Source organism: Anolis carolinensis, chromosome 3, assembly GCF_035594765.1.
Source record: "Anolis carolinensis isolate JA03-04 chromosome 3, rAnoCar3.1.pri, whole genome shotgun sequence".
Taxonomy (NCBI): domain Eukaryota; kingdom Metazoa; phylum Chordata; class Lepidosauria; order Squamata; family Dactyloidae; genus Anolis; species Anolis carolinensis.
This window is the reverse complement of record NC_085843.1, coordinates 65,074,334-65,096,799: the sequence shown is the minus strand read 5'-3', so window position 1 is coordinate 65,096,799 and position 22,466 is coordinate 65,074,334. Positions and strand designations below refer to the sequence as shown.

Genomic DNA, 22,466 nt, shown 5'->3' with positions numbered 1-22,466 from the left:
TTTTCCATCCATAGAGTGGCATAGCTCTACACAATTGATAATGAGATCTGGGTGGCCAGATTGATTACAGTAGAAGGTGGGATATCTTGAACACACCTCATGGTAGCAAGTGTTACCTGGTTTGTTTGTTTGTCTTTTAGATTCTTAGTTGCTTTAAGCGACTGTGGGGCTATTGTGGGAAGTGTGTAAATGGACTGTTTGACTCCTTGAGTTTCCAAGACACATCTAATCTCTCATATACCTTTTAGTAACTGAATGGAATGTAAGGAGATGAAAGCAAACATTTCAATTGTGAATGAATAGAAATAGTGAGAGTATTCCATCAGATACATTCCTCACCCCCTGAATAAACTTCCTTGTTCATCCCAAAACATTCATTCTATCAATTTCTCTCTTCTAGAAAACTAGATTTTTCAAAAAGAAAAATCAATTTATCTAGAGGAGAGAAGCAAAACTTTATATGAATGTACAGGGCAAAGAGGTTAATTGTCACCTGGAGATATACAGAAATCTAGAGATAATGAGAGAGAATATGGTTGGGGAGGCTGTACTTAGATTACATAGGAAAACCTTGGTAGAATTTAATCCAGTGTGATGCAGTGGTTTGACTGTTGACTATGACTCTTGAAACTAGAGTTCAAATCCCACCCCCCTTCAGCCATGAAAACCCACTGGGTTACCTAGGGCAAGTCGCATTCTCCCAGCCTCAGAGGAAGGTAAAGGCAAACCCTATCTGATTTGCCTCAGGGGCATCATAAGTAGGGAATGACATGAAGGGAATGTAGTAGAGAATGACCCGTCATCAAACTTTGGTGGAACCATAATCTTATTCAAGGACTGTAGAAACGCTTTTTTTATGAAAAAGAAATAATTAAAAGATCTTGTTCTTTAGACAATAAACTTTCAAAGATTTTCCTGAGTAAGGAAAGCAAAACCTATAATATATTATCCTTTTGATTTTCCTCAGAATTGGCAGGACTGCCTATTGCATACTACCATATCAAGTACTGTCAAGACATAGAACCCAGTGGCATTAGATCATAAATAGTCAACAGGAAGGAGCCTTTATGATTTAAAAGATACGGTTACGTGGAAAATAAACTGCCTCGCCTATTCAAGCTGGAAGGGAGGGGCCACAGATTGCAAAAGTGCTGGGTTTCATTGTGCCAGGTACTTCCTGCTGTACGCCACACCTGTTTTATCACAGACGCTCAATGAAATCCTGAAGTGAAAGCCAGCATGTTACCAGGAAACAACAGAGTCCCCTCAAATGTGGATGGTACATGCTGCCCTTCAAAGCTCGCCAATGTTAAGACTGTGTATTTTTACCTATTTCCTGGCAGTGAGAGCAGGTAAGGTAACAGTTTTAAAATTTCTTGTAAGAAAAGGTAGCATTAAGTTTTGAACTTCCAAAGGCAGCACACTCTCTGTGAATTGTGATTCTAAGTGTCAGTCCAGTGAATGTCATCTTTTCAAATCAGTGGAATAGTCTTCATAACAAAACTAGTGACATTTTTATCTTTGTTAGCCTGCATGAAACTATGTAGGTAAGATTATTTTTATGTAGAGAAAAGAGTAGCTGTAGAAAACTAGGTGAGTGGTGTAGTTCTCACAAGCTCAGTTCCTGGCTTCCACTCTTTGAGGCTTGACAATCTGGAAAGGCATTACAGGGATCAACTTACACTTACAACTTACACTTACAACAGGATATCTTACACTTTTTTCACTTGTTATCCATTTCTGCTTGATAATTTTTTTTAAGTATATGGGAATAAAACATAAACATCACCCAGGTGCTGATAATAAAGCTGTGTTTGTAAGGTTCCTAAACATGCTGATTTTTTTTTTTTGGAGCATTGCTGAAGCATGTTTTGCAGAATCCTCTGTAAATTCTGCATATTGTTGCTAACGGGTTTATGTAATTAAAGGCTATCAGAAAGCTTTTACTGTTGGCTAATTTTTGTATGACCCCAGCTTTGGGCTACCGGGCCCCCTTTGGGGTATAGAGAAACTTTGTATATTCATCTGATCTAATAGACTAATTTAAAGCATATTTATTCAGAAATAAAATACAGGATTATGTTTCAGGATTATGTATTCAAAATGTACTTTGCTGCCTTTATCTAGCAAATTGTACAGTATGTGTTTTTAAACAACTGGCCAGTATTTTTGATTGACTGTACACAGAAAGGGAGGAGGAAAGATTTAAAGTCTTAATGGTGAAAATAATTGTTCTAGTTTGGAAAAATAGTCTTGTTGGCAAAAGGAATACCACATGAGGGGGTAGGAATGTTGGTTATCTTCAAAAGTTCAGTGTGACAGAGTTCATTTGTCTGATGGACTGTATCAGAGTTGATTTGATATAAATCAGATTGAGTTAAATCATAATTTAAATCAGTTATCTGAAGTCCTCTTATTTCAGTTACTTCAATCACAATTTAAATTACTAGTGAGGAAGATTCTACTTAGCCATCATTTATAGAAGAAGTACAGGGTTGTTTAATGTACTCTGAATGGATATTCAAAGGTGAAGATTTATTATACAGTAATGTGCATACAAAGTAATTACTGTGAATTGCTTTCGAATTAATTTCAGTTCATAAAAATAGGTTCCTTCGTATTTATATCCAGATCTGCTCCTTGTTTAGTTCTCGTCAGCCTCACCAAATTCTCTGTTCATTGACCATATCCATTTATGCATTTATAGAGAGGCAAGACTGAGAGGATGAGCTTTATGTACGCTATGTACAGAATAGAGCCAAGCAAGTTTCCATCTCCATACATTGTCCCATTTCCATAAATTGCTGCTAACATAATCATAGAACATAATTAGAAGTTAGTTAACATTCTTGGCAAAATCTTAGACTTTATCTCTGAAGGAAAATTTTTATATCTACTGTACTTTACATTTAAAAATATTTTGAAATAACGATTCCTATTTTTTATTTGTAAAAGCCATTAATTTTTATTGACTGGACATTATTTTAAAAAATCATTTTGACTACTGAAGAAATGGAAGTAATATTTTATAAGGTTTGTAAGGATTATTTTGGAAAATATAGTGAGCCCAGTGAAATCAAGTATTGCAATACAGTGTTCCCCCGCTACTTCGTGGTTCACTTTTCGCGGACTCGCTGTTTCGCGGGGAAACGGGGGTATATTTAAACATTATTTTAATTGTTATGTGGCCTTTCTCCCCCTTGCAACCCTTCCCTACCAGCGCCGGTTGGGCCCTTGCTCCGGACCCATCATGTTGCTCTGGCTGCTTCCCTGCAGCCAGGGAAGAAAAAACGCTGCTCCAGCCGGATGTGGGAGGGAGGGAGGTTGGTGAGAGAGTGAAGGCCACTGGAGGCAGCAAAAGCCTGGAAGAGGCAGCCAGGTCCAGCTTCTGCCTCTGCCCCGCCCCATCCCCTCTTCCGAGTCCTCCACGTTTTCCGGCGTGGCCCGGTTGGAGCGGGGGCAGAAGCTGGACCTGGCTGCCTCTTCCAGGCTTTTGCTGCTGCCACTGGCCTTCACTCTCTTACCCACCCTTCCTCGCTCATTCATCCGGCTGGAACAGTGTTCCTTCTTCCCTGGCTGCAGAGAAGCAGCCAGAGCAACATGATGGGCCCAGAGCAAGGGCCCAGCCAGCTCTGGTAGGGAAGTGAGCTCATTCTCATGAAATTTTCTAATTACCTTTAAGAAATAAATATTGTCTAATTGACAAACATCCTTCTTTTCTCATATTTCAGACATAGGTCAAGAATGCCCTAAATTTACTTCTTTAGGTTTTTCCGATGCCTTCCTCGGTACAAATCTGAAAGTGCAACTACTTCTGTATACAAAAAGAAATCAAAACTGTGCTGAGAGCTTCAGTGACCACAATAACTACAATCTAACAGTATCTACATATCTAAATGTGACCAAGAAAACGATAATTATTATCCATGGCTACAGACCCACAGGATCTCCACCAGTGTGGATTGATAAAATTAAAGATCTTCTGCTTGAAATAGAAGATGCCAACATCCTAATAGTGGATTGGAATCGGGGTGCCACAACATTAAATTATCCCAGTGCTGTTTCTAATGCCAGGAAATTGGTAGATATTCTGAAGATCCCGATTGACCAAATGTTGGTAAGAACCGTAATATACATAATATACGTAATATACATAATATACGTAATATACATAATATACGTAATATACATAATCATTGTACCATGTAGCTCAGTGTATAGTCTTCTAGTGACAAAATAACATTTGTTAGTTCTTGCAAAATTTATACAGTCTGAGGGATAAAGCAGTTCATGATCTGTCATTGTTTACGTATTATGCTTCCGGATTACATATGAAAATGAGATATGCCCAAATACATAGCTACAATACTTGAACACTTGTAGTGTAATAACCAGAGAAGCTATGACCAAACATAACTTAATCATATACACATAGTAAAGGATGGATATGTGCGATTCTCACGTGTACAATATAATGTCAGACCTTTTATGGCCAGATTCTCACACAATATAACTCATAGCTTCAAAAAAATGTCTTACAGTACATGACATTCCTTGCATATAGAGTGAAGCCATTAACAAACAAAACTTCAAAATCCATATGTGCTCTCTCTTGTACTCTACCGTAAATCCCCATTTGGGTAGATTTCCACCAGTGCTAAAAAAAGGGGCTTAATCTAGAAGTGTTGTAGTTCATTGGCAGAGTGGATGCTTTGCATACACACAAATTCTAGATGCAATCTCTGGTATCTCCAACTTTCGCTGGGAAAGATTTCTGTTAGATTCTCTGAAGAAGCAGGTAGTGCACAATAAATGATCAGTTCATCTTTCTTTTAAAAGGGTATTTTCACAGGCTTATTTAAGCATGTTGTCTTGCATTTTCTAAAAAAAAGAAACCTCAGACTCTTTCCCCTTGTGCTAGTTATCTTCCCATGTCTCACCGCCCATTTCCAAAATTTTGGAGGGTGCCACCCTTTCCTAATTTATGTCTAACCCGATCTTATTAACAGGTATAAGATAACTAACTCTGTACATCTGTCATAGGGCCCATCTACACAGACCATATAAGGGCTTTTTATTTTTAAAGGTTTATTTACTTTTTTCAAACATTTCACACAATACAATTATCTTGTTACATCATCTATTCCCAGATCTGTACTCCCTACTCCACCCCTACCCCATCATTCACATAGTGTTACATACAATACATATTATTCTCAGTCATAATTCTACCCATTCATATTTATTGACAGAATAATGGAGCAACTCTTGAGTCTTTTTATATGATTGGAGTAAGCCTTGGTGCTCATGTAGCAGGACTTATTGGAAAAGCATATGGTGGTGGCAAAATTGGAAGAATTACAGGTAAGAAGATGTGACAGATAGTGAACACTGTGGTTAAGGTGGTGGAGAAACTAAAATGGAGTTGAAATTCATTTTAATATTGAATGTGTTTTATATGACTAGCTTTTATATTATTTGTGGTAATTAAGCTTTTTTGTTTCTTAAGGAAGTTCTATTGTACATCTGTGTTCTTTATCCTGGAGTGTTTGCTTCCATTTAGTATTTTTAAGTCATGTGGTGCTGTACATTGTTCTTTCTTGGGCCAGGTCTTGATCCCGCAGGGCCTTCATTTACTGGAAAGTCGTCCCATGAGAGGTTGGATTACACTGATGCCCAGTTTGTTGATGTCATTCATACTGATATTGATGGTAATTTTATATTAATATTGCTGAACTTTGTAAATTATTTTTTGAAACTATTTTTGTTGATATTGAAGACATGGGAAGCTGAATTTGCTGATATCGTAACCTCAATAACTCATAAACTGACAGTTATTTAAAATATGCCAAAAATAATAATGTGAATAAACATGGCTGTGGGATTTTTATCTTTGAGCCACACTGAAAAACAAATGTGAGGTCCAGCTTGGATTACTACTAGTTTAGAGTTTTTTCAGGCACAAGTTTGGATTTAGTGATCTCTCTTTACAGATCAAACTCCTTGTATCAAAATAAAGAGAGGCCTAATCCCTCTCTATAAAAATCCATTTTAATGGATTTTACTTTAGGTGAAAAAATAGGTCTTTTCCACTTAAAGCCTCTTCTTAAATTGGGGGTGAGAGTAATTTAGACAGATAGGTTTTGGCTGGACTGCAGGTCCCAACGCCCCGTCCAGAATAGTCTGTGGCAAGGAATGCTAGGAAATACATGCCAACATCATCTGGAGGGAACCTGATTGCCCCATTATCTTTAATGTGACAAAATACTACATAAATATTTATTTTGCAGATTTATTTCATTTATTCCCATAGATCTTGTTTTTTTAAAAACAAACAAACAAACAAACAAACAAACAACAAAAACCTTTTCAGCCTACTTTAAAATCAAACTTACAGTAAATAGATTGCTTTCACATTGACACTGAAAGGAGCAATACTTCACATGCAGGCAGGACCAGAAGTCACTTCAGATTGTATTCTACTTGCTCCCCATTTGTATGGCTTCATTGCAAAAACAAATTATATGGTATGTACATGACTTCCTTTATAGGAGGACTGTACTTTGTGAAGCTTGGTGGATGGTGTTAGTTTCATTTTTTTTTAAAAAAATTCTAGTTGATGCTTGTGACAGTTCCACATCCTATCAAAGTGTGTGTGTGTGTGTGTGCGTGCGTCTGGGGCGGGGGGGGGGGGGGAGTTGTATGTTCCGCAAGGTGATAAAACACCTTTAATGGCCAGTTGTTGTAAAGGTACAAACAAACACTATCCCCAACCTCCCAAAAACTCTTCAGAATTCCCCAACCCCCTCAAGCAAGTTAAAACCCTTTCAAAAAGATGAAAGATTGCCCTTTCATATTTGGCTCTTTTCAGTTGTCATTTTAAAGGAGAAATGAAAGCAAAACACAGTATGTTAGTGCACTTGAGCTGGGTGCAGCTTGTAGAACTTTTGAGTGGTACAAATGTGCCTCCTCCATCCCATACATGCACAGTTACCCTTCTCTCCATCTAGTCCTAAGAAAACTCAGAGATACAATACTGGCTCCCCGACCCATTGAAGTTGCTCATTTAGTTAATAACGAGGCAAAAATATATTAAGTTCTTAAATTGCCTGTAATGTAATTGTGCACTTGTTACCATTGATTCTGACATTCCTTCTCTATTTTCATTCACTGTATATGGTGCTTCTCTTAGCTTTGGGCTACAGGAAACCTTTGGGAAACATTGATTTTTATCCAAATGGAGGAACAGATCAGCCTGGATGCCCAACATCATTCCTTGGTGGTAAGCCAACCATAAGAAATGAAGACTAGAACTAGACTCCTTTACAGTTTCACCGATGCAGATAAAGTTACTTAACCATTATGCTAGTAGTGACGAGAGCTTAATCTGCTTAATTCAGATTTTCTGGTAGGAAAATGGGAGTAATCCTGGATAATGTTTTCTTCATGGCATTGTCATTCTCACTTCTGAAGTGCAAGGAAACTGCTGTAGTGTCAGCATGATAGATGAAATGTCTTGTTTAACCAATAGTGTGTTTCAGTAGCCAGAGATCCTGATTAAGGAGCAAAGACACAGATTGGCTATAGAGGCTTTTTTATAGGAAATCTTTTCCAAGATAGGAAAGTCATTTAGGGGGCTAATCTAATCTAGCTTCATTCTAGCAAAGCAATTGGAGAGAGAAATAGGAAGAGATAGAAAAATCCTTAGGAATATCAGACAAGATAGTCTGAATGACCCAGACTATCTCAGACTATTCCTACTTCATTCTCTAAGTGATTCTTTGCTCTTTACTCTCCACTGCTAAATATTGTTACACTTCTAACACTGTTCCATGTTCAACTGGTCCATGTTCTATTGTTTTACAAGTGTGTATTTTTGTTATATAACCTTAAGTCAGCTATGCGGTACTTAACCTGGCATAAGGGCTGCATACTGCCCGAATTACCTTCATTCCCTGACACCGAATCCCTATTTCCACTAGGGATATTAACCTTCACAATTTATTTCTCACTTGAGAAAATGGAAAATTTCATTTTCTGCCAAAGAATGATGGGACAACTTGGGAAAAATTATCAATTTCTTTTTTTAATTTGTGTGTGTGTGCAAAGCATCACCTCCCCCCTCAAAAAATGTTTGTCACAAAAACTTTCCTACTTTCTATTAGTTTCATTCTCACACAGCAGAGAAAAGGGCTCACAGCATTGACTCCTTTTTGAATAAATTTTAGTGACATGTTATGACAACCTTTTGCAACAAAGTTGAGAGAAAGTGTGAACATTTTTTACTCTTCTACTAATTTCCCAGTGTCATTGGCAGCGAAGCGAGAGTTGTCTGTTGCATTATAGGTGCCACTGTGTTTGCAAAGCAACAATTTTCCTAAAACTATTTCCTCATTAGTTTGTAAACTTCTTGTGTTCACAAAAAGCTGTTCTGAAATTGAAAACATTTCATACCTTTCCACCATAAAATGTGAAAGTATGTAAGCAAGTTGAAGCACAGTTGACTTGTTCTATTAATACAATGTAACCTTAACTTATGAGCGTGCCAAGTTGCGAACTTTTCGAGTTATGAGCAGTCACTTGTGCGATTTTTCAATTCAACATGCAAGCCAGATCTGAGTTACAAGCCTTCCACCTTCCAAAATGGTGGCCATGCCAGGAGATTGAGGCAGGCCAAGTTTGCAGGGAGGGAGGAAGGAGGGGTCTTGGCACAGATGGCGGCAGGGAGGCCAAGAAGGAGACTCTGAAGGGTGGATGGTGGTGGGGAGGCTGAAAGGGAGCAGCTCAGGTAGGTAGGTAGGTAGGAAGGAAGGGCCTTGGCACAGATGGCGGTGGGGAGGGAGGAAGGAAGGAAGGGCTGGTTGAAGCCCCTGAACTTTGCAAGGCTTTGGCAAATGAATTTAATTGGTTCTGTGACTGAGCTCTGGAACAGATTAATAGCATTTCAGTGCATTTCAGTGGGGAAATTTGCTTTGACATAAGAACTTTTTGAGTTAAGAACTTGGTCACAGAATGAATTAAACTCATATGTCAAGGTATTGCTGTATTATTATTCCTTTTATTAAAGTAATTGCTTTTTAACTATTATTACTTTTAGAGTAATTTATTTGTTTTATTATTATTTCTCTACTTTAAGGATTATCTCAATATTTCAAGTGTGATCATCAAAGATCTGTTTATTTATACATGTCATCATTGGAAGAGAACTGTAATGTAACTGCATATCCTTGTGATTCATATGAGGATTATAGAAATGGAAAATGTGTGAGCTGTGAAGTTTTTCATCCACTTCCATGCCCAATACCTGGTAAGAATGATTAATTACTTTTCAAGTATTATGGACAGAATGTTATAGATAGTCCCATAGCTTGAATCTAGTAATGTTCTTCCACTGACAGAACTGCCTATGTCAGCAGGATAGTGAGAAGTTAATCTCTCTCCTCACTTTGGCCTTCATACATCCTGGAAATTTGCTATGGATTTTCAGAGAACCTGGGAAATTATTATCAGGGAGCTACAGGCAAAGGAGAAATAGGGTGGATGTCTGTTATGTGAACTGACTTCTACTCAGATACTGTTTTATTCTATCCACTGGTACATGCTTTTCACTTCCCTGGAGGAACATATCTGCTCATTGTGGAACATTGTAATACAGTGTTCCTTCACTACTTCGCAGTTCACTTTTTGCAGATTCGCTGTTTTTGCGTTTTACAATAAACTCTAAAAGAATATTATAAATCATAAAAATTACAATTTACAGCCTAAGGGAGGAAGGAGAAGCCTAAGGGATAGAAAAAGCCCAAGCGGAAACGGGATGAGAAGGAGGCGATTTATCAACACACGATTGATTGATAAAGACTTAAAATAGTGTTTAACTACTAAAATAATGTATAAATATTAAAATAAATATAGCTTCCCTACTTTACAAATATTCACTTATTGCGGGTGGTCCTGGAACATAAACCACCGTGATCAGTGAGGGAACACTGTATTGGGTTTTTTTAACACAGGATGGAAGATGAACTAGTCTATATAATAAACTTTTCAGGTGAAAATGAAATGCTAATTGGTAAAAATTAAGATAAGGTCACACACAGAAAACATCAAATGTTACAGATGAAGTATGTTACGTTCAAAAAGTAACAAAAAGTTGGCCTTGCTGATCTTTCAGTATAGAGACATTCCTTTATCTTCTCTTAGAGCTTCTTCCTTGTGTGACACCATCTGTGGGGTCAGTCTAAATCAGTGATTCCCAACCTGTGATCCGTGGATTACTAGTGGTCCCGAAGAACTAAAATATGGTACACGGCCTCATCGTTACTTGGGGTGCTGATTCAGAAAATTGCATTGGATAGACCACATCAGCTCTAGATTATTAAATATGGTTTTCTGTGCGTGAGCAGATGGCGACTACTGGATGGCATATGTTCTGTATCAGAAACTGGAGCTGATGTGGTCTATCCAATGCAGTTTTCTAAATCAGTACCCCAAATAACCAAACCAAATCTAAAGTTGACCAAAAACTGATTTGTAACCCTTTTGGTCCTAATGTTGGAGAGTGGTCCCTGGTCAAAAAAAGGTTGGGAACAACTGGTCTAAATACTCTCAAGATTCATATTTATTTATTTATTTATTTACAGCATTTATATTCCGCCCTTCTCACCATGAAGGGGACTCAGGGCGGATCACATTACACATATAGGCAAACATTCAATGCTTTTTAACATCGAACAAAGACAGAGACAAACATAGGCTCCGAGCGGGCCTCGGACTCATGACCTCCTGGTCAGAGTGATTCATTGCAGCTGGTTGCAGCTGGCTTGCTCTCCAGCCTGCGCCACAGCCCGGAGCATATAAAGATTCTTCTTCAGTGCTGCTACCAAAGAGACCTTATCTAAAATCAAATTCTCAGAATGATAGTTATTTCAAATGCAAGGGCTTTAAAACTACTTAACTTACAAATCTACACACATAATAAAAGTGAAAATGTGTATGTGTATATGTGGCGGAGGTGTCCATTCACACAGATAGCCTCCCACCTCCACAAACTGCTTTAACCCACAGTGCTGAGGGGCCACCAAAGCCCTCCCTCCAAGGACATTGCAGGTTACAGCAAGCTACATCCCAGTGTTCCTTTCTCTCTCCATTGGTGTGGAATTTGCATGACCCCTGTCAGGACCCAGGCTGCAGAGCACCAATAACCTTACACAGAGGCCAGAATCTATCTAATATCTTTATTATAGAAATATATAAAGTCAATAAAAACAAGTGAAGAATAAAGTTCAGAAGCAGACCTTTCAGATGAGGTCAAATATAGTCCAGAAATGTATTGTCCAATATAAGATATTAGAGTCCAAAGTTATAATCCACTTGACCGAAACACACACTTTGCCAAGCAATAGTGTGGGGAATGACAGAGTCTTTAAGGTCCAATGTAGCTTGACAACAAGGCTGGAAAATAAACTTGATTCTTGGCTAGATCAAAGACTTGAAACGAGGCAAACATGAAACATGAACAGAGTTCAAGGAAGTCCGTGAAACAAGGCAAGGCTGGAAACTTGATCCGGGAAACAAGGAACTGGGGTTACGAAGTCCACACACGATCTCTCTCCTCAAGCTGAACAATTGACTCCGCAAAGTTCCCCTTGCGACCAGCACCTATATTGGGTCTCGTTTTCCCGCCAACAGAACACTTTCCCTAGAGAACGAGAAGCGAAACCCAACTCTGTCCAGATGCATGACTCCTTAGAATTTCCTAAGGGAAGCAGACCTAATCAGCTAGTTGTTTGGCAGCGATTCTCAGGCTCCGGCGATTAGCCTCTCTGGCTCCTCTATCTCTATTATAATTGTCCCTCCGGGAAAACGGGGGGGGGGGGGGAATTCTGCCCAAGGCCTGTTTGGCTACATTCTTGAGGACAAACATCCTCCAGGTGGAGAGGCTCCGATTCTGGCTGAAACGGCGGAAATCCCATGTTTTCCTCTTCGTCTGCCACAATAGTACTAGGAACAGGACTACAAGGCCCATGAGTCATCACAACCCCATTCACTGCTTCTCTCTAAACCCTTTCCTATTCTTTTCTATGGCACACGAAAACTGAACATACTAAAGAGGTTTGGAGAGAATTTTGTTAATGTGGGATTTGTGTATAGATAGTGTTTAAATGCGATTTGTGTCTTGGTTTGTATTGCATACTGATTGCATCATCCAGAGTGTACTATAGTCTGAAAAGAGTTAATTGCTGAGAAGCTGTGTTGACCTTGATGTGTGGCTGGAGCTGGGGAGTGTCCAGACACAAGTGTGTGTATGCATTACTGATTGCATCAGTTCAGTTCTGTTCTGTTCTGCTGTCTGCTGAGATGTTAAGTCCTGTGTTCGTCTGCAAATCTGTTTGTCTTATAGTAAAACTTTGTATATAGTTTTACCATCGTCTCTGATGTCTCTTTGTTCTGTGTTCCACTGACTCCAACTACTGCTGCACTGCATAAATTACTCTGACAAATTTACCATGATTTATAGGAGTTGTAGGGACTGGGATCCCTACCTGCAATCTAAGAACAGTCTGAATCCCACCAATGATGGACCTGGAACTAACTTGGCACACAGACCCAACACAGTCAGCTTTGGATACTGGCAGGGATTCGGGGGTGATTGACCTTGACATCTAGGAGTTCATAGTTCACTCGTATTCAGAGAACTCTGAATCCATCTGATGGTGGATCTGGACCAAACTTGGCACACAAATTCAACATGGCCAACTGGGAATACTGGTGGACTTTGGAGGTGATTGACCTTTACCTCTGGGAGTTATAGTTCACCTGTATTCCTTGAGCCCTCTGAACCCCACTAATGATGGATAAGGACCAAACTTGGCACACAGACCCAATGCTGCCATACTGGTGGACTTTGGGATGATTGACATTGAAATCTGGGGGTTATAGTTCATCCATATCCATAGAGCACTGAACTCAGCTGACGTCGAATCTAGACCACACTTGGCATACAGACCCAACATGGCCAACTGTGAATACTGGCAGCGTTTGGGGGTGATTGCCCTTGAATCTGGGAGTTGCAGTTCACCCTTATCCAAAGAACTTTGAGCCTAGCTGATAACGTATCTGGATCAAACTTGGCACACAGATCCAACATACAGGTAGTGATTGTCCTTGGCATATGGAAGTTATAGTTCACTCTTACCCAGAGAGCACTGAACCCAGTCTACAATATATGTGAACCAAACTTGGCACACAGATCCAATATGGCCAACTGTGCATACAGGTAGTGATTGTCCTTGGCATATGGAAGTTATAGTTCACTCTTACCCAGAGAGCACTGAACCCAGTCTACAATATATGTGGACCAAACTTGGTACACAGACCCAACATGGCCAACTGTGCATACAGACGGGGTTTGGGTGAATGCCCTGGGAATCTGGGAGTTGTAGTTCACCCTTACCCAGAGAGCACTGGATCCAACCGATGATGGATCTGGATTAAACCCTTTTCAACTCAAACTCATTCTTCTCACTCCAGCCCTAGCCAAACTGAAACCTCTTTTCCTTGCTGCTCTCTTCTTAAACCCCAGGCTACAACTACTCTCCCACTCAAATAAAATTTCTTACCATTCACCAACTGCTTCATGCAAATCTCAAACATTTAACCCATCAGCATTCTCATCAACATTCCTATCAATCATTTACCTTATCCTCTGACATATGATCAATAAATCAACCCACACTTTCTAATACAACCCCATGACATCACAGGGAGTCATTCTAGTTTTCCTGGGGAGGGAGTTGCAGAATTGAGAGCAATAACTGAGAAGGCCCTCTCCCTTGCCTTCACCAAACTAGCACATGACGGAGGTGGAAGATAGTAAACCATGATGTTAATGCGCAGCCTCTTAGTGCTTGCAGCTTGTCTGCTTCTCTTTCAGACATGTGGATATATAAAATAGTAAGGCATAGATTGAGAAGATATGAAAAAAGATATGAGAAGATTTAATCCTTACTGGGTGGTGCAAGGTACAATAAGATGTGTTAAGGCAACTCAATACTGAGTATGGTTTTAATTTTCATTTATTTATTTATTTTGTTGTAAGACGCCTGTGCGTGATTTTTTTTAATGTGTGGAGATCGGTGCATGGCCGGTCAACACACAGTCTTCACAGAGTGAGGTTCCAGCAGTGGTGTGGTTAACATAACGAGAGTGGCTTCTCAGTCTGTTGCAGCCTTCTTCCGCCTTCACAGCCGTTGTAACATGTACCATGTTATCCTCCGCCTGCTCCGCCATTGAGGTCTTTGGGTCTTTGGATTGTGCTTGGTCTGGAACCTCCCCTGTGGCCACTCCTGGGAGTGCATCACTCCAGTGGTTGTGCCCACAGGTTCATCGGAACACGCAAGCCCCCTCACCACGGCAAGGTGACAATCCATCGAGGGGGTCCATCAAGAAAATCCCAGCAGACTTCAAAGATGCCACCATCATCACCCTTTTCAAGAAAGGGAACTATCGTGGTATCTCCCTTCTAACCTCTGCTGGGAAAATCCTCGCAAGAATCCTTGCAAACCACCTTCTCCCTGTCTCAGAAGACACCCTCCCAGAATCCCAGAATGGCTTCCACCCCTCCAGAGGAACAGTGGACATGATCTTCACTGCACGACGGCTCCAAGAAAAATGCAGGGAACAAAACCAACCTCTGTACATGACATTCATTGACCTTGCAAAGGCATTCCACACAGTGAATCGCAGCGCTCTCTGAACCATCCTCCAAAAAATCGGGTGCCCTGACAAATTTGTGAACATCCTGTGGCTCCTCCATGATGACATGATGGCAACAGTCTTGGACAGCAACAGCTCCCAAAGTGACCCATTTAAGGTGGAATCAGGTGTCAAGCAGGGATGTGTTACTGCCCCCACCTTATTTTCCATCTTCATCGCTATGATAGTTCAACTTGTTGATGGGAAGCTTCCCACCGGAGTGGAAATCATCTATCGGACAGATGGCAACCTCAGCAGACTGAAAGCCAAAACCAAGGTCACCACAACATCTGTTATAGAACTCCAATATGCTGATGACAACGTAGTCTGTGCGCATTCAGAAGAAGACCTACAAGCCACACTAAACACCTTCGCAGAAGCATATGAGAAGCTCGGCCTCTCACTGAACATCGAGAAAACCAAAATGCTCTTCCAACAGGCACCAGCTAATCCCTCTGCAAAGCCAGGAATAATAATAATAATAATAATAATAATAATAATAATAATAATAATAACAACAACTTTATTTTTATACCCCGCCCCATCTCCCCGAAGGGACTCTGGGCGGCTTACATGGGGCCTGGCCCGATAAAACAAACAAATAACAGTAACAAAGCAATAAAACAATTATCCCAGTAAAAAACATCATGGAATACAGCTTAACGGTGTAACATTAGAAAATGTTGACCACTTCCGCTACCTTGGCAGCCACCTCTCCACAAAAGTCAACATCGACACTGAAATACAACACCTCCTGAGCTCTGCGAGTGCAGCATTTTTCCATATGAAACAGAGAGTGTTTGATGACCGGGACATCCATAGAGATACCAAGGTGCTTGTTTACAAAGCCATTGTCCTCCCAACCCTGCTCTACGCCTGCGAAACGTGGACTGTCTACAGACATCACACCAAACTCCTGGAGTGTTTCCATCAGCGTTGCCTCAGGAAAATCCTGCAAATCTCTTGGTAAGACAGGCGGAAAAATGTCAGCGTGCTGGAAGAAGCAAAGATCACCAGCATTGAAGTGATGCTCCTACGCCATCAACTCCGCTGGACTGGCCACGTTGTCCGAATGCCCGATCACCGTCTCCCAAAGCAGTTACTCTACTCCGAACTCAAGAATGGGAAATGGAATGTTGGTGGGCAGGAAAAGAGATTTAAATATGGGTTCAAAGCCAACCTTAAAAACTGTGGCATAGACACTGAGAACTGGGAAGCCCTGGCCCTTGAGCGCTGTAATTGGAGGTCAGCTGTGACCAGCACTGCTGCGGAATTCGAAGAGGCACAAACGGAGGGCTTAAGGGAGAAACGTGCCAAGAGGAAGGAGCGTCAAGCTAACCCCGACCAGGACCGCCTTCCACCTGGAAACCGATGTCCTCACTGCGGGAGAATATGCAGGTCAAGAATAAGTCTCTTCAGCCACCTAAGAACCCACCCCCAAGACACCAAGGATGGAAGACAATCGCCCTCGAGCTACGAGGGATCGCCTAAGTAAAGTAAGTAATGGTTTTAAATACTTATTTATGTTTTACTTTGATTGCTTATAATGTCTTATATTTGCGTGTTCAATTTCTGTTGATTTTGTATTGTATTTTAACATGTTGGAAGCTGCTTTGGGACCCTTTGTGGGAGAAAAACAGCATATAAATAAAGAATTATTATTATTATTATTATTATTATTATTAGTTCTTGCATTAAATCTGAACCCATATTAAATGCACTCAAAGTCAATTACCAATATTTCTAAAACAATTACCTATTATTTAAAGTGGACATGACCCTGGCTTGTTTAGATGTAATTAACCATAGTTATGGATTTGGACATAATATGGATCTATGCCATGCATGCATTTCTTCCCAAAGGGGCAAGGAAGGAATCAAAGGGCTGTTTGAACTCGAACCAGGTTTGTCCACACCATGGTTTATTAAGCCAATTTCTTAAACTTAATGTGAACACAGTTGCTTAGTTCATATAAGTTTTAAGCCAAAGCAGAAGCACTAAGCCAGTCATGTAAGATAATGCTGAACTGACTGCTACAGCTTCATCACTCCCATCTCTCTTCATGAACTTTTGACTAACTTGCACTAATATTTTATGTTGCTACTTAATCAGGAATGGTGAGATGATTAATAATGATACAAAACAGAAAGGGAGAAATCTGAAGCAGTGGAGACTGTAGATTTGTCCAATTTATTCTGCATACAAACCTGCTTTGCTTGTAGTGGAACTTGGCATGCATAAGTTGACTCTCTGGTCTTGTAACTTGATGCCAGTTTTGATTTCCCAGAACAGTCTAAAATAAAAACCTATCTTTCAGCTTTTTAATCTTTCCTTTGTCAAATTTTTGTTGAACGCATTCTAATTTACATTCCAGGTTATTATGCTGATAAATGGAAGAACCACTTAATTGAAAAGAGCCCTCCTGTGACAACAGCATACTTTGACACTTCAGACAAAGACCCATTCTGTTGTAAGTGATTAACCATTCTCCTTACACTTGCCCCAACTTACATTATCTAGTGGCATAATGAAAACAAAACAAAATCCTTTATACTTTCTAGATAACCTCTGGCACATTCTTGATTAGACACAATTCTTTGCTTCTGTGCCATTTATGAAAAACTATTGTGCTGGAAAAACCCTGGAGGGGGAAAAACTGCTAACAACAAAAATTATCACTACAACATGGTAAAATATGAGCAACTAGCCATTATGACAAGAAGAGCTGGATTTGCACTGAAAGAAGATTAATGCTAAGAAGGGAAGGAATGACGGACGAACAATTTAGCTGAAGCTTTATAACTATGCATTACAAGTCTGTTACCTTGAAATGTATTTCAGTGTCACTTTGAAATAGTCATATTTTTGGAGAGTTTTTATATTTGAGAATATAATGTATACATTTAGTCCTCTATTTCTGCAAACTGCATGGAATCTGAAGTAGGAGTTGAGAAGATGAAGGCAGAGCTTCTGGTTCTGTCTGCCCATCTAAGCAAAGGTGAATTTACTTAAAATTTTACTTAAAAACTGTTCAAGACAACTGCTAGCTCATATAGCTTTTTACAGTAAACATAAAACATCACAACAAAGCTAGCAGAATACTGAAGCTAGTGTGGCGTAGTGGTGAGAAATCTATATTTGGACGTAGGAAATGTAGAATTTCATGTAGCCACAAAGTTTATGGATGACCCTAGGAGGCTTATTTCAGAGTCATTGTGAAGATAAAATTGGAAGGAGGAGAGCCATATATGCCACTTTCAACACATCAACTTTCAACACAAGGAAAATTGGGATTTATCACCTTTCCCAACAGTGATGGGAGCAATTGTCAGTTGTAGAATTTATGATTTGAAATAGTGTTACCAAATGTTATATATTATATCATTTAAATTGAGTAGAATAATAAGGAATAGTGAGTGTGAGTTAGTATAATGGTTTTCTTGTTTGTTAGTTTAGCTTGTGCATGTGTGCGCTTTGCGTTTGTTCTTTGGCGTAGGTTTGTAGCTAGTTGTAGCAGATAGAAAGTAGTTCTAGTTTTAAAATATATCACAAAATATTGCTTTTTTGTATTACTACTGCCTTTCTATTATGTTCTCTTTTTATCAAATAAACAGTCACCTAATAAAATCAAGCTATAATAAAATAGAGCCCCTGGTGAAGCAACAGGTTAAACTGCTGAGCTGCTGAACTTGCTGACCGAAAGGTTGGTGGTTTGAATCTGGGGCGCGAGGTGAGCTCCCGCTGTTAGCCCCAGTTTCTGCCAACCTAGGAGTTTGAAAATATGCAAATGTGAACAGATCAGTAGGTATCGCTCCAGGGGGAAGGTAACGGTGCTCCATGCAGTCATGCTGGCCACATGACCCTGGAGGTGTCTATGGACACCGCCGGCTCTTCGGCTTAGAAATGGAGATGAGCACCAACCCCGAGTCGGACATGACTAGATATAATGTCAGGGGAAAACCTTTACCTTACCTTATAATAAAATCAGCTTTATCAAGGTTTTTGTTTTTTAAAAAAAGGCCTATCACTATGTTCATTTTCCTCTCTGGTAATGTGAAAGGCAGTCAGGAATACAGCAAAGAAACGTACAATCTGATTTATAGAATCACAAAATAGTAGAGTTGGAAGAGACCTCATGGGCCATCCAGTCCAACCCCCTGCCAAGAAGCAGGAAATTGCATTCAAAGCACTCCCAACAGATGGCCATCCAGCCTCTGCTTAAAAGCCTCTAAAGAAGGAGCCTCCACCACAGCCCGGGGGAGAGAGTTCCACTGCCGAACAGCTCTCACAGTGAGGAAGTTATTCCTGATGTTCAGGTGGAATCTCCTTTCCTGTAGTTTGAAGCCGTTGTTCCGCGTCCTAGTCTGCAGGGCAGCAGAAAACAAGCTTGCTGCCTCCTCCCTATGACTTCCCTGTATTTATACATGGATATCATGTCTCCCCTCAGCCTTCTCTTCTGCAGGCTAAACATGCCTAGTTCTTTAAGCCGCTCCTCATAGGGCTTGTTCTCCAGACCCTTGATCATTTTAGTTTCCTTCCTCTGGACGCTGTCAATGTCTCCCTTCAAGAACGGTGCCCAGAATTGGACACAGTATTCCAGGTGTGGTCTGACCAAGGCAAAATAGAGGGATAGCATAACTTCCCTGGATCTAGATGCTATACCCCTATTTATGCAGGCCAGAATCCCGCTGGTTTTTTTAGCAACCGCATCACATTTTTGGCTCATGTTTGACTTGTTGTCCACGATGACACCAAGATCTTTTTCACACATACTGCTGTCGAGCCAGGTGTCCCCCATTCTGTATCTTTGCATTCCATTTTTTTCTGCCGAAGTGAAGTATCTTGCATTTGTCCCTGTTGAACTTCATTTTGTTAGTTTCGGCCCATCTCTCTAGTCTATTAAGATCATTTTGAATTCTGCTCCGGTCTTCTGGAGTGTTAGCTATCCCTCCCAGTTTGGTGTCATCTGCAAACTTGATGATCGTGCCTTCTAACCCTTCGTCTAAGTCGTTAATAAAGATGTTGAACAGAACTGGGCCCAGAATGGAACCCTGCGGCACTCCACTCGTGACTTCTTTTCAAGATGAAGACGACGCATTGGTGAGCACCCTTTGGGTTTGTTCGCTTAGCCAATTAGAGATCCACCTAACCGTAGTTTTGTCTAGCCCACATTTTACTAGTTTGTTTGCCAGAAGGTCGTGAGGGACTTTGTCGAAGGCCTTACTGAAATCCAGGTACGCTACATCTACGGTGTTCCCTGTATCAACCCAACTCATAACTCTGTCGAAAAAAGAGATCAGATTAGTCTGGCATGACTTGTTTTTGGTAAATCCGTGTTGACTATTAGCAATGACCGCATTTGTTTCTAAATGTTCGCAGACCACTTCCTTAATGATCTTTCCCAGAATCTTGCCTGGTATCGACGTGAGGGTGACCGGACGGTAATTGTTTGAGTCATTCTTTTTTCCCTTCTTGAAGATAGGGACCACATTCGCCCTCCTCCAATCTTCTGGGACTTCTCCCGTTATCCAAGAAATCTCGAAGATAATTGCCAGTGGTTCTGAAATAACCTCAGCTAGTTCCTTCAATACTCTTGGATGTAACTGATCTGGCCCTGGGGACTTGAATTCATTTAGAAAGGCCAGGTGTTCCTGGACAACTTGTTTCCCTATTTGGGGTTGGATTTCCCCTAATCCTTCGTCCATTCCATGTTGCTGAAGTTGAAAACGGCTTTCTTTTTGTGAGAAGACCGAGGCAAAGAAGGCATTCAATAGTTCTGCCTTTTCTCTGTCCTCTGTCACCATCACCCCATCTTCTCCTCGCAGAAGCCCTATCGCCTCCTTGTTCTTCCTTTTTCTACCAAGGTAAGCAACCCCCCCCCCCTTTTTGTTGTTTTTAATGCCCCTGACAAGCCTGAGTTCATTTTGCGCTTTAGCCTTGCAAACCTTTTCCCTACAGGAGTTGGCTATATATTTGAATTCTTCTTTGGTGATTTCTCCCCTTTTCCTCTTCTTGTGCATGTCTCTTTTGAGTCTTAGCCCGGTTAGAAGTTCTTTGGACATCCATTCTGGCTTCTTCGCACTTGTCTTATTTTTTTTCTTTTTTGGCACTGTTTGCATTTGCGCCTTGAGTATTTCACTTTTTAAAAACTCCCATCCGTTCTTAACTCCCTTGTCTTTTAATATTGACGTCCATGGAATGCCGCTCAGTATTTCCTTCATTTTTTGGAAGTCAGTTCTCTTAAAGTCCAGAATGCGTGTTTGAGTCCAGAATGAGTGTTTGAGTCCAGAATTCTTTCTAGCTTGGACATCCTCTTAGGTTAAGACACTTTGACATTAACTAGAAATTGCTGAAAGGGACAGAACAACATCTAGAGACAGTTGACTTACCAGATTTAGAGATGTGGAATCTTAGACAGTGAAGAACTCCTCCTAGGTTGGGGTGAACCTGAAGTAGTGATGGCAGTTGAAGTTATGTATGAATCCAGGTGTTAGTCTCAACTTTAAAGATGCTATCCAAAAAGCTAAATGTATTTGGAGGATAGGGTTCAACACATGAGATAGTTCCCTTACAGTTCAAACTAAAATTCAGAGCAGATTCATTGTCCCACTGATATAGATCTAGAGCCCTACCTACACAGCCATTATAATGCAGATTGAACTGGGCTATATGGCATTGTAGACTCATATAATCCAGTTCAATGCAGTTCAATCTGCATTATATGTCTGCACTGACCATATTACGCAGTTCATAATAGATGGGGTCTAAGTGTCCATTCCTTAGTGTTTTTGAGAGCTTGTGTTCCTAACTAGAGGGATGATCTGTTGTAGGACATCATTTGCATCTACTCCATGTACTTGTTATGTTTACCTTGTACTCTCAAACTGAACCCTTGGCCCTTTTTTGTATTCGGCTAAGAACTGTTATGTGAACCTGAATCATGCTTATAGTCCCAGCTAAAGTAAACCACTGAATTAATTGTTGAACAATGCATCAACAAAGTTGTTGTATGTTTTCCGGGCTTGTGGATGTCAACTCAACCAGAGAAATCAGCCATAACAGAGCATTTGATGAACCAGCCTGGACACAGGATACTATTTGAGAACACAGAAATGCTTGACCACTCCAACAACTATCATGTCAGACTACACAGAGAAGCCATTGAAATCCACAAGCATGTGGACGACTTCAACAGAAAGGAGGAAACAATGAAAATGAACAAAAACTGGCTACCAGTATTAAAAAACTCAAAAATCAGAACAGTAAATAAGAAGCAACACTCTGAAAACGGAGGAGTTCCAGACATGAATCAACCAGGGGCAGCTAATGACTCTTAACAAAGAATGCCCCCAGGCAGGAAGAAGCCAGAAGATGAAGCTATTCAATGCTAATTTAGGTGATCAACTACAACATTCACACTGGCCTCCAGCTGACAAGAGTTCTTCTCTCACCCTGGACTTTCCACAGATATATATAAACCTTCCTTGCTTAGGTTCTCCATATCTCACAACCTCTGAGGATGCCTGCCATAGATGTGGGCGAAACGTCAGGAGAGAATACTTCTGGAACATGGCCATACATCACGGAAAACATACAACAACCCTGTGATCCTTGTTACGGGTTTGTAGAAAAACAAACTGCGTGCAGTCCTGTCCAGACTTATCCAGTCCTTTGTTGTATCCACAATGAGCAAAAGAAAACAAGCCACGAA

General features: G+C 40.4%; 1 protein-coding gene across 4 annotated transcripts in view; it reads left to right on the top strand.

The window, feature by feature from the left end:
• The window catches only part of lipi (lipase I), a 38,683-nt gene that overhangs the window by 4,423 nt on the left and 11,794 nt on the right, over positions 1–22,466 (top strand). For 3 of the 4 annotated variants that reach the window (XM_062974990.1, XM_062974991.1, XM_062974989.1), the window contains exons 2-8: positions 968–1,352; positions 3,732–4,117; positions 5,253–5,364; positions 5,610–5,711; positions 7,193–7,282; positions 9,137–9,307; positions 17,130–17,225. In XM_062974990.1, the coding sequence (XP_062831060.1) occupies positions 1,271–1,352; positions 3,732–4,117; positions 5,253–5,364; positions 5,610–5,711; positions 7,193–7,282; positions 9,137–9,307; positions 17,130–17,225 (1,039 nt within the window). In that variant the 5' untranslated portion in view covers positions 968–1,270. The remainder of the gene's footprint in view (positions 1–967; positions 1,353–3,731; positions 4,118–5,252; positions 5,365–5,609; positions 5,712–7,192; positions 7,283–9,136; positions 9,308–17,129; positions 17,226–22,466) is intronic. The other variant, XM_062974992.1, reaches the window with a different exon arrangement.